The sequence below is a fragment of the Clinocottus analis genome, unplaced genomic scaffold (assembly GCF_023055335.1).
Source record: "Clinocottus analis isolate CAN_PGR_092001 unplaced genomic scaffold, fCliAna1.0.p SCAF_7, whole genome shotgun sequence".
NCBI lineage: Eukaryota > Metazoa > Chordata > Actinopteri > Perciformes > Cottidae > Clinocottus > Clinocottus analis.
Window position 1 is genome coordinate 18,090,848 of NW_027176229.1, and position 13,111 is coordinate 18,103,958.

The 13,111-nt window shown below is 40.8% G+C and overlaps 1 protein-coding gene across 5 annotated transcripts in view; it reads left to right on the plus strand.

Moving 5' to 3' along the window:
- agtpbp1 (ATP/GTP binding carboxypeptidase 1) overlaps positions 1-12,760 on the plus strand; it is a 25,524-nt gene extending 12,764 nt beyond the window's left edge. For 4 of the 5 annotated variants that reach the window (XM_068605369.1, XM_068605371.1, XM_068605373.1 and 1 more), the window contains 12 exons: positions 138-221; positions 385-474; positions 720-868; positions 1,113-1,200; positions 2,039-2,183; positions 2,702-2,852; positions 3,582-3,762; positions 3,987-4,116; positions 4,744-4,875; positions 5,676-5,852; positions 7,031-7,182; positions 10,555-12,760. In XM_068605369.1, the coding sequence (XP_068461470.1) occupies positions 138-221; positions 385-474; positions 720-868; positions 1,113-1,200; positions 2,039-2,183; positions 2,702-2,852; positions 3,582-3,762; positions 3,987-4,116; positions 4,744-4,875; positions 5,676-5,852; positions 7,031-7,182; positions 10,555-10,735 (1,660 nt within the window). In that variant the 3' untranslated portion in view covers positions 10,736-12,760. The remainder of the gene's footprint in view (positions 1-137; positions 222-384; positions 475-719; positions 869-1,112; positions 1,201-2,038; positions 2,184-2,701; positions 2,853-3,581; positions 3,763-3,986; positions 4,117-4,743; positions 4,876-5,675; positions 5,853-7,030; positions 7,183-10,554) is intronic. The other variant, XM_068605372.1, reaches the window with a different exon arrangement.
- Positions 12,761-13,111: the final 351 nt, after the last annotated feature.

Here is a 13,111-nt window from a genome sequence, read left to right on the forward strand (position 1 = left end):
TGGTGGTGGGAAAAGGCATTTCTTATAGCTTATAGGATTCTTCCTCAATAACAAACAATATTTGTTAATGGAAAACATATTTGTCCACCCATTGTGTTAATCATGAGTGAGTTTGTTTTTTTGGTCTAATCCTGCAGGTCTAAAATATTCCAGGACATTGAGCGGTTAATTCATCCCAATGATATCGTGGATAAAGTAGTGTATGACTTGGACATTCCCAGGTGAGTCCCTCTTACTGAGTAAAGCACTGCAACACTGAGGCTCCATGGAGCTCAAATTACAACTAAAGCTACAGTTTGTCTTTATTTTTGGATACCAATGAGAGCTGTGACATCCACAAAGCAGATGAGCTTAATCTATTGTCCACATTGTGATGCGTTTCAGTTGTCCTGTGATTGAAGACAATGGCGAATCACTGAAGTTCAACTCTCAGTTTGAGTCTGGCAACCTCAGGAAGGCAGTTCAAATGAGGAAGTACGTGTTTATTGTCACACCAGTTACATGGGAATAAGTAAGGGCGACACAATTTAGATGTGCAGTTTTAACAAAATCACCTTTCAATAGAATGCAAACATATAAAGCTGTGGTCAAATTTTACTATATTCAACCGACTTTCACAAGAATTTAACAGAAATTAGATTGAAAACAAAAGAAGAATTAGAGATCAGTGCTGTTGGTGGTTGATGATGCTTATATATTATGTTTTGCTGTTTCTCCAGATATGAGTATGACCTTGTGCTGAATTCAGACATCAACAGTAATCACTACCACCAGTGGTTCTACTTTGAGGTGAGCGGCATGCGCGTTGGAACCATATACCGCTTCAACATCATCAACTCCGAGAAGTCAAACAGCCAGTTCAACTACGGTGAGATGCATAACTACGTGTCAACCGCCCAACAGTTTGTCATTCTCCTCTGCCCGACGGAAGATTTAATTCATTTTTGTTATAACGTTCAGTCAATATGAGGTGGCTTGAGCATCAGACAGCACGTATTCTAAACGTTTGTGTGTTCATCTTCCTGTGTGTTTGTGTGTGTGTGTGTGTGTGTGTGTGTGTGTGTGTGTGTGTGTGTGTGTGTCTGTCTATCTTTCTGTCTGTCTGTCTGTAGGTATGCAGGTGCTGATGTACTCCGTGCAGGAGGCGATCAGTGGCAAGCCTCGCTGGGTCAGAACAGGAACAGACATCTGTTACTACAAGTAGGTGCACTCAGAGGGGAAAGGCAGAATCTATCTTTTTAATAAGTGTTACAGTAACATGGACCAAGTGCACAGTTTTCATGCAGCATACCAATCCTGCTGTACTGCAGACAATGTGCTGTAGTTTATTGATTATGTGTATGTTTATGTATTTGATATACCGTAGATGTAAAGCACTCTCGACTACTTTATTGCTTGCTACACTGTCAAAGTTATTATGAACTGGTATTAATGTACTCAGTACGGCAACATTTTTGAAAAGCGCGATTTGGCATGCTTTCTTCACAAATTGCACCACATTTATTTATGAGATACAACTTTACAATCAATTAATGCAATTCAATACAACTTTCCTGCCATATAGTCTTTTTATGCTTTCCCATAATGTTACATTTGAGGGCTTTACGGTTTTGGGTTTAGACATCACAGAGTTGTTTGTCCTCCCTACACATCAAGGAAGAACACTGTTAGAATCCCATCGCAATGTAATGTAGTCCAGAACTACATTACCTTCAACTATTACCTCAGTAATGATTATATCATTTATTTTGACACATTTATGATTTTTTTCAGAATTGGGTTTTGACAGAAAATATGAAAAGAAAACTATAAATATATGTGCAACATATCTATTTTTAAATGAACAAGTTGTCCAATTTGTGTGAAGTATAAAGAACATGTACAATGTACAGAGATAAGTCCAACATTATAAACAGGGCAGAATGTATGACACAGCCGTTGTATTGCATTGCAGTAGATGTGTACCTTTATAAAGACATTGAGTGTGTTGTGAGTGCTATATCGTGCAACTTTTACTCATGACTCATCTTCTCCTTAGGAATCACTTTGCTCGGAGTTCGATCGCAGCGGGTGGCCAGAAAGGAAAGTCCTATTATACAATGACCTTCAGCACAAGCTTCAGCCATAAGGATGATGTCTGCTACTTTGCTTATCATTACCCGTATACATACTCCACTCTCAAGGTACTAATACAATACCACTGTTTGCTAGAGACCACTAGCATTTAGTAGTATAGATATCTGTGAGCACTTACAACCACTTCTCGTCTATATTGTCTAGTTGTAAGGGTTTTGCTGCCTACAAAAATTTACTGTTAAACCTCCCAGACCCCCAGTGAGACTCTAGATGCAGCCTCATGATAGTCAACTGTTTTGTTTTCCTTGTATAATTTACTTGCCCTTCAAATCTGAGCTCAGATAGCTACTGTGCTCGCAAACTACTGTACACTCATTATGTTAATAGTTATCTTGATTAATTGCTTTTAGTGCCTTTTTAAATAGGGTTAGGATAAGTGACTATGCATAATTGCTTATAATACAAGCAACAATGGAGAAGCCCGATCTGAATCACATAATCACACATGTCCCAATAAACAGCCAATGCAACAGCACAACAGTAAAATGTGTGAGGGATGGGGGCTTAAATGGAAGTTGTAGTTAATGTTCATCAGCAAAATGTAATTCTGTCATTGTTTCTTCAGATGCACCTGTCCAAACTGGAGGCGTTGAGGACACCACAGATCTACCTGAGACGGGACGTCCTCTGTGAAACTCTGGGGGGAAACAGCTGCCCTCTTCTCACCATCACTGCCATGCCAGAGTCCAACTCTAATGATCACATCTGTCAGTTTAGTAAGTAAATCACCTCAGGTCTTACTTGCTCACCATCACTGCCAAAGCCGAGCAAAACAATCTCGGCTGCAGAAAGAAATGTTTGTAGCTTCATCAGCCTTTATTGTTTGTACCCATAACTCACATTCTCTGTAAGAAGTTGGTTATCCTAATGAAATACAATCCTAGATGCTAAAAAAACATCAATGAAAATGAGTTTCATGACAAAATCTTGATTACGTTGGTATGCAAACCGATGTCCTGTAGCAATTGGTAATTGGCCATACTATCTAAACATTTAATGACTGTTGTGTTGTAAGTTTTTAGATAAACCTTTCTAATCTAATTTAGTAATTTCGGTGAGCTATTTCTCCTGCTTTTAGAAAATCTGTGTATCGAAATAATTTATGCTTAAAGGTCCAACTTCCTCATGCTCGGCTCCAGTTCTCAAAAATGTCCTCTAAGAAATTCACCCATAAGTGACAGAAATGTTTCTTTCTAATGCTTAAATAATTAAATACCAAATCCTTGCAAGAACATTACTGTGTTACTGCTGTATATACTACCGTATATACTACATTAGAACCGTCCTGGGGGATCAGGGCATGCCAACGTTCCCAAGTAGGTTTTCCATCCACTGTAGTTTACTGATGCTTCCTCTCAGCTGTGAAAACTTTAAATTGAAGAATCTGTTTTCCTCATTCTTCTATTTGTGTTTGTGCTGTACTCTCCCTCTCTCTCCCCCCTCAGGGAATCGTCCATTGATCTTCCTGTCGGCCAGGGTGCACCCTGGAGAGACCAATGCCAGCTGGGTAATGAAGGGCACGCTGGAGTTCCTGATGGGCACCAGCCCACTGGCAGCCAGCCTGAGAGAGGCCTACATCTTCAAGATAGTCCCAATGCTCAACCCAGATGGAGTCGTAAATGGGAAGTGAGTAAAAATTAGTATAGAAAGAAATCAGCACGTTTGCAGCTTTCAAGTATACACACTGAAGATGCAAACACCTGCCGAGCCTGAGCCTTCACGTTGGTTTACAGCACATTTACTTCATGTTGACACACACACAGTCTAGTCTTAAAGGGTACTCCAGCTTTTGCTTTGTTCTCCTTCACTCTGTCTCCTCCCCCTCTTCTGCCATCTTCTTTCTGCTGTAGTCATCGTTGTTCTCTGAGTGGAGAGGATTTGAATCGCCAGTGGCAGAACCCCAATCCTGAGCTCCACCCCACCATCTACCACACTAAGAGCCTGCTGCAGTACCTTGCACACATACAAAGGGCACCACTGGTATGACCTGTTATTAACTGGACTTACATAACTTCAGGGGTATTTTCACTTTGCCGCATCATCTTTCATTTGGAAAGTATAAAGGAGCTCTCCTAACATCTTATTAATGCTGGTGCAATTTCTCCTGTTCAGCTGCACGCTCTGCATGTCCACTACATTTCACATCAATAAATCATCACATCGGTTTTGAGTCATTAATGCAGTTACCATAAACAGCAGCCTCCATTGCCCTCTGTAATACACTGTGTGTCAGCAAGTTGGATATAATGGGATATTGCTTTTATAGGAGATTTGTTTACTGCACAAAGGGTGATGACTTAACAACACAAAGCAAGGTGAGGCCGCTGTTAGTCCTCTGAAAATAGATCTGAGGAAACGTCTTGAGAAATATGAGCAGTACCACTGACATTTACAGCTACTATAGCACAGCGTCACTGTGCATGTGACAATGATACAGTGAATTCATGTTAGCTGTTCTAACATTCATTTCTGCCTCTGTTTTGTATTTTTGTATTAATTGTGTTTTCACACAGCTATTTAAACAAGTTTTTAAACATAGAGAGGAGATGATCTGAATCCTTTTTGTGTGTGTGCGCACGTGCTTGTGTGTGTGTTATTTATGCACAGGTGTTCTGCGACTACCACGGTCATTCCAGGAAGAAGAATGTATTCATGTACGGCTGCAGCGTAAAGGAGACAGTCTGGCAATCCAATATCAGTGCATCGTCCAGTGACTTACAGGAGGACCTTGGATACAGAGTGAGCACACACACACACACACACACACACACACACACACACACACACACACACACACACACACACACACACACACACGCACATGTCCTGTGCCTCACAGTACTATCTCACTCTTCCCCTGTGTTTTCAGATGACTGTTCTCACATCGCTGAATGATAATTGGTACAAAGAGATCACCTTTATTAAGTTTTACAGAAAAGAGACGCCATCACAGCAGCTTATAATTAAGCACATGTCTGTTCAATCCTCTGTCCCTCACTAAAGAGCAGATTGTAGCGCCGCATTACATCACTTTGCTTCCTGTTTATCTTTTCCTCTGTGGCATTGCAATGAATTTCCTTTTTCAGTTCAATTGAAATCAGTCATTAACATGTTTCAACACAAGCTCTTTTCTGACAAACATACTCAAATTGCTTTTAATTTAGTAATTTTAATAGTTAACCTTGAATTTTACTGTGCAGGGGGGGAAGGACTTTTTCTTATCATTCACCTATCGAGCTGGTCAGGCCAAGGTCCGTTTGTTGCTTCTCTTTGCCATTATGGAATGCAAAAATTATTTTTAAGTCAGCAGAATGCTTACCAAGCTGAAGTTTGAGAGTTTTCTCGTGGACGAGTCGCTTCGAACTGCAAGGCCACAGCAAACATTGTGAAAAGCAGCAGTCGATAATGTTGCTTTCTCAAGAACTGCTGGACATATAAGCTATAAACTATAAAATGTACTTTACCATCTGCCCCTCGATGAACTCACACTCACACGCCGACACAAAAACACTCAAAACAGTTTTGTATGTTTTTTTCAGGCGCTTCCTAAGATCCTGTCCCAGATCGCCCCGGCCTTCAGCATGGTCAGCTGTAGTTTTGTTGTGGAACGTTCCAAAGAGTCAACAGCCCGTGTTGTTGTATGGAGAGAGATAGGAGTGCAGCGCAGCTACACCATGGAGAGCACGCTGTGTGGTTGTGACCAGGGAAAATATAAGGTAAGCGTGTATTTTATTGTCTTCTTAAATGCAGTTTTTACTATCGTTTTAATGCAGTTCAATACAATAGCTCTTTTGTGCATTGAAATAGTGGAGATAAATGGGAGGGATGGGGAATGACACGCAACAAAGGCCCCTGGCTACACTCAAACCGGGGACATTGTCGTTTATGGTCGGCTTGACCGCTTATATACCAGGGCGGCCTGTGAGTTTTTTATTCTATGCATATGTCTACATTAATGAGCTACAGTTGGGAAAGGAGGCAAATTACCCACACTATTTTCAAAACTTGAAGAAAACAAGTTAAACATTATGCACAGTGAATTGCTCGGCGAAGGTGTTTGGTTTTATTGCATCTTAGATGTGTTTTGTTGTGTCCACCCCTCTGTAAGTGAGAGGGAGGTGCCTCGATACAATACGTCTGATGACATGTCCAGCAGGTGGAGCTGCAATCCTTTTTCTTTGCTTGGCCTCTGTCTTTGTCCTCGTTTCTTTTGACCCCTTTACCTTCATTTCCTCTCTCGCTGTCTTTCCACCCCAGCTGATTTCCTTCCTCCTGAATCCTGCCAATGTCTAGGGATGCCATTTTGGCACTGATTAGCACCCCCACCAGTTAATGTGCAAGTGTTTATCCAGATGTGCAGTATCTAATGTCTACTGAATTGGAGCTGCATAGCTCTGTGGCCACGCCAAGTTGTGATGTCCCGAGCTCTGCTCTGGGGAAATAGGAACATGAAAGTTTTTTTGGTTAAGTCGGGGGTTAGCTTTGTGTGTGTGTCTCCTCGAGTGAGTATTCAGTTACATGTATGATAGTACAGCACTTGTGAAGACTTTGTTAGCCTTGAAGGTCTGAGTGCATATACTTTAAAATGTGCTTCCTGCAAATGAAATATATTCTCACGTTTCGACATGAAAAGTTTCCTCAGCAACTGCTTTCCAGCATTGAGAATTGGGGCGTTTGAAGATGGACAACAGCTTCTTCCCCAGGCTCCAGTGCTGCTCTAAAAAAAATGTAAAAGTAGATTTTTGTTGGACCCTGGAATTGTGTTTTAATTTAGTTGTATGTTGGAAGTTTTTGGGGTTGTGGCATCTTTGTGTGTGGCAGTTCCTCCTGGTTAACATTTTACTATCTATCTATTAGTATTCGTCTTTGATGTGCATGTACATGTTCTCTCCAGGGTCTTCAGATCGGCACCAGGGAGCTGGAGGAGATGGGAGCTCAGTTCTGCGTGGCCCTGCTGAGGCTGAAGAGGCTGACGGGGATCCGCAATCACCAACACCTGCTGGATTTAGAGAGCGATATCATTGGGACGCAGTCTAAAGTGGTCAGGTTAGTGCATCAGGCTGCAAAGTCACAGGTGCACATGCTAGATGCTTTGCGGCTACTTAGAGTGTTACTTAGAAAAAAGGTTCAAAGCACACATACACACACACAATACACAGTCAAGTAATGTAGTCTGTGATCTAATAGGAAAGAGAAGGCACTGTAACAAAACTCATGACAAGAATCAAGGGTTTTTTCTCTGCATTGTAACCTTCCGAAGATACAAACTTTTAAATACATGTGCTACCTGGAGGCGTGTAGGGTTCTTCAGCTTGTCCTCATAGGAAAACCATTTTTGGTTCCTGGTAGAAGGTTTTTCTAAAGGTTCTACCTGGAAGTCGTTCAGAGGGTTATACCTAGAGCTGTCTGTGGAAGGTTCTATCCAGAACTGCATATGACAGTTTATACAAAGAACAATACAGGACCCTCTTCTATCCAGGTTCTACTGGGATTCATTTGTTTTTCAAAAAAGTGTTCTTCTGAAGCAAAGGGTTCTGGGTAGAACCGTAGCCTTTCAGGAAGAACCCTTTTTGTAACCCTTATTTCTCTCAGGTGAGAAGTATTTTCTGCTGCCAAAAAATTCTACCTGGACATCAGTAAAGTGGTTACAGAAGTGGTTACAGACAAATCCCCTTCTTTCCTGCCAGATACGTTCCCCCTTTGCCACCGATACTTAACGGTGTGACTGTCACCCCGGATCTCCTCTGAAGCACTGCTCAAGAAACAAATGAAGGCATGCATATTGCTGTGAGGATCATTGAAATTCTATCAATGATCATGCGTGATGAATATAATGAAAACTCTGGAGTGAGAGGAGAATCGGTATGAATAATTGTCTGCGATGTCATTATTTATCTAAGGTAGAATAAAACAGCCATCACTTCTTTTCTTTTGATTAAACCCTTTTCACCTACACAAGGTTTTTTGAGGCGACAGTGAACACGCTGGTACATCGTAGATTAAATGCACATGGAACATGCAAATGAGTGGCCGACGGTGCCTTCTTGCACAGTCGCTTGTAGTTGGCATAGGCACAAGTGGGGAAGAAACATCTATTAAAGAGACGTGAGTGTCAGAGCATGTCCCCTCCACTAAGGCGCCTGTGCATTCAGGGTACAGAAGCATTTGACGTGTTTAACTGTAAGACAAACACTGATCTCGCTAGTCAAAGTATTGTTTGTATTATATCTTCTCATTGTTTATAACGTCTGTTTGTAGAATACTTCATCTTGAATATTATCTTTGACCTGGCCTCTGTTTCTACTAGACACAAAGTAAAGAGTTCTCAAATAAAGTTATCTTATTTTTTTTTGGTTCTATAAACTATTTGTATTCCTTAAATTTGTCTTTATTTATATTTAAACATGTTTTTTATTCAATTCTTAATTAATGAATTGATATAACATGAGTTAAAGATGAATGAGGACAATTATAATTGAAGTCTAAAATCATAATTTAAAAAATCAAACGTGGTAGTTATACTAAAGTGTCTTGAGTCTTCATCCATGTTTTAGGAAATGGCTTCAAACGGTCACGAGGCAGTGACCTTGTACATCCTAACAAATGACCACACAGCTTAACTGTATGTCAATCAACTCTATTAAAATTCCCCGTTCGAAAATGTGAGGTCCACACAGATCAAATTGTACTTCAGTTCAGTACCGCAAATAAATTATTAAACTTGGCCAAACCCAAGCCTTGACCACCAAGGTTATCTTAATTTCTTATTTCTTTTTTTTTTTCATGTCAGCAATCTCTCCTCCACAGATTTGTTAAAGCAGTTGATTTGAAAGAATGGCTTTAAACTCAAAACCACTTAATGCTCACGTCTCTCCTTCTGTCTGTGTCTCCCAGTCTCTCTCTTTCTCTCCTACTCTACTCTAATATTGATATATTCATTCATCATTTATGTGTCTGATCATTAAGGGACTGCAAAAGTGTTTTTGTGCGCTTGTGTGTTTGCGTGAGTGTCCTTTGGGATTGGTTGCTCTCATCCCGAGTTTATGGTTTTATGCGTGGGGCTTGGTATGGTACCACTTACCATTTAATAGGTCATCACAACAATGATATTGTGGCCATTGGGAGGCGTCTGCAAATAAGTGGGTGTCTCAGAGTGAGTAAATGGGTAGATACGGGCATGGGTGTGTTTTTGCGTGATTGTAAGGATGATAGGAAGAGAGGTACTTATTTAAGCGTTTGGCGATATGGAGATGTATCCCTGTGAATGAGGGTAATTAGGGATTTTAAAGCACATATATAGTTCTATATATTGAGATGGACTGTCTGTGGAAAAGGCTGCAATTGACTGATACAGAAGAAAATAACTCAAAGAAGGAAGAGATGGGGTTTGGTACTTCTATAATGGCCTGTAATGGTCGACTCACAAGTCTCATTATCTGTTTGAAAAACATTCTGTCCATCATCATCACACACACACACACACACACACACACACACATACACACACTTACTGTACATATACTGATGCACAACTTCTCAGTCCCTCTCTGCTGCACTCACACACTGGTGAGCTTGGTGGGAGATCATTGTCTGAGCCCCTCGGATCGACTGTCTCCCTGGGATCACGTTTCAGACCATTAACACCATTAAAAAGCCACTAAAACCTCAAAGAACCAGCAACCATTTAACCATTAAGACCCACAGGAAAAAAACAGTCTCCCCAGTCTGCTGAAACAATTGCTCGATATACAGAAAATTCATCGAATAATTGATCAAGACACTTAACAAGCACAAGTGACAAATTCCCAGGTTCCAGTTTATCGAAATTAGGGATTTGCCGCTTTTCTATTGTGCTTTAAAAGACCCCACAAACTCCCAGGAACTCAATGTGATGGGATATTATTTTGTGAACAAAATATAAAGGCACACTGTAAGATTACAGGCTTCGTGTCAGTCCATTTTATTTCCACCTAAGCACATCAAATAGCAAAGATCATATTCATCCAAATAAACTGGCATATTGTTAATCTTACATTTTGTATGAGTGTCTTGTGCCAGGTTTGATTTGTGCTTTCAAGAAATGGGCTTCACGACAGTACATTTTCAAAGGCCATGAAACCCATTTCCGATGAGTGTTTACTCTGTGAAATCAGAGCGCTCTTAGTCTTCTGGGCCTCTGAGTTCAGCTCAGGGTGAGGAACAGTAACATGACAGTCATATGCTACACTAATATATGTGAAGATATGTATTTGTTTTTAAGAAGTACTATGCACATGTTTATCATTTGTTCTATATTTTCTCAAAACACCCAAACACATGTTTTCATTTCAAATATCCATAGACATCAACGAGTTGGATACTACTACCTGACCATGTTAAAGGTTTTGAAATTGAAAACACTTTTATTTTGTTATCCAGCAGCAGCCCCACCACCTACGTGATGGAGGAGGATGAGCCGTCCTTTCTGGAGGCGATAGACTACAGCGCAGAGAGCAACGACGAGGACGCCGAGCCTGAAATCGAGCACGGCATCGAAGTCCAAGAGAATCCCAATCACCTCGATCAGCTGTCGGACTGCGAGACGAATCACAGGGACTAAACGCGTTAATCCCTTCGCCACCTGTAATCTGAGTATCTAACCAGCCTCTGCTCAGACCGGTCAGCGGAAATATTCAGAACACACTTCTCACCTTGTGAATAAACAGCTTAACACCTTATATAGGCACTTTACGATGCTATGTAGGCTACATTGAGGTGCTCCTTCCCCAGATGGATTGATTTCATTGTGCCCACTCGAGCCGACTGTGTTGCTCAATGAATGTTCTCACCTTTCACCGTCACCCTATAACCTTCATGGACTGTAACCCCTGACCTCAGACACCATATAGCCTCTGAGATTCACTTATAGCTAGCCTCAGCAGCAAACAGCAGGCACCGCCTATCCTTAACTGGAACCCGTGTCCACTTGCTCATTTCTCACAGCCAAGCTTACACTGAAGCTACCTGACCAGGCTGTGCTAGTGTAACAGAGCCGGTGGCTTCTGACAGGCACTGTTTGTTAAACTCCTCCCACACATCACCTTGTGTTTGGTTCAAAACTCCTGGTGATTGGGTAAAACTGGATCTCCCTCGCTGACCAGCTTAATGATCCAATCAACCTGCCTACTTATTTCATTTTTTCTTCCTTTCTTTAGTCTCAGCTGGGACTTTAAATTTAGTATTCCTCTATGGTGACATTTCCTTGCGTTGGCTCCTTTCTGCCATTTTTTTTTTTCTGACAAGGATGTGGCATCGAAACGGGATGCAGGGATGACCAAACGTCTCTATCGTAGCTGCAGGTCGACGCCCGTCATCATCGGTGTCTCGTGAAGAGAACCATTCTCCGATGTGACGCCACTCGAGCTGTGACCTCACTTCCTCCATTCACCCTTCCCTCTTCGACCGCAGTGCTCGTTATCAGATTATCTATGTGCTGTTTGCCTTGCTTTAACCAGAACTAAAACTATTTATATTACTCAAATGTAAAATGTTCACGTCTTTATCAAGACAAAACCTTGTACTTAAAAAAAACAAAAAACGAACAAACAGGCTCACATACGGCATTAAAAACATGAAAATGGAATGTAAAATATCCACATGCACTGTTGGTGTTTTCATTGTTTTTAATATTTGACGGTATGTAAAAGCAGTAACAAACAAGACGCATGTGCTTCAGAGAGCAGAAAACTCTTTTGCACTTTGGATAAACACTACAAATGCAACACGGAGAGAAACTGAATCACTTTACAACTCGTCACCTTTTGCAAACCTCAGCTTCCGTCACCTCTTTACTTTGACGTTCTCCGAGCCCAGTCCAAAGCTAGTGGTGACATTGCTGTGATGTTTTTAAGATCATACTGGAATTTAGTTTCCTTTTTATCCGTTCCTGAGATCTATGTGTAAGTTTCGTGGATTAGCTGAGGAGAGACCCATGCATTAATCCAGATGGTGCTTTGTATTGAGAGTATAACGTTTAGTTTGTGCGACTATTTCTTTACTTGTTCATGACGAGGTACTTTTCTGTTGCATTTATACAGCATGGCTATTTTCTGTGTTTTTTATTCTGTAATTTATTATTGTTTTGGGGTTCCAAACCTGTATGTATATGAGGCTTTTTAAGTGTATGAGTGCAAGTGTGTGCGCGCAGGAGTTAAGTTATTCCATTATTCAGCTGGTCTAATGCTCTTACAAGTGTGTTTCTTCTTTCAATTTGATTATCTTCTCTCGCTTCTCCTTCACTCCCCCAATCCTGTTCTCTCTCCTTCCCTTCTCACCTCCTTCATTCCCTCGTTTTCTATCCTTCTATTGGCTCTACTTGCTTTCAGATTTCACTCATCAACAACTTACAAACCCAGGGAGGTAACTGTTCTTGGCTCGCGGGTCTGTCTATGGGATATAAATATTGTGAACCAACGTCCCTCTGAGAATTGTGTATGCTGTCATATTTATGTTTGTCCTTTGCAGTTTATGTCAGGCTTCTTTTGTTTTATGTTTGTACTGAGGAACACAAGCAGTGATAGCGATTCATAGTTGATCGTAACGCAGAATATGAAGATACGGAAAATAAAATGAATGTCGTAAACTGTCTGTTGTATTTTATTATTCTTAAATGTGTGCTCATGATGACCTTTCTCTCAAAGTTGGTAAAGTAACTGTAATGGATACTAACCAAGTTATGGGGAGAAAGAGAAACCAAAAACTTAAACATTGAGGGGGAAAAAAAAAAAAATTCTTACAATCTGGATTTAATTTTTAGAGTTTTGCTTTACCCTTTTGGTTTGACCTTCTGATGTTAGTTTGGATAATTTGGTTAAACTGAACTTTATTTAATGGGTCACTCATGTTTTCAATACCTCATCCGCTCCCTTGTAAGTCTATTGTCGCTGCTTCTCTGCCGTTACCTGGTGAGAAACATGTTCACATCTCTGGGATGAAT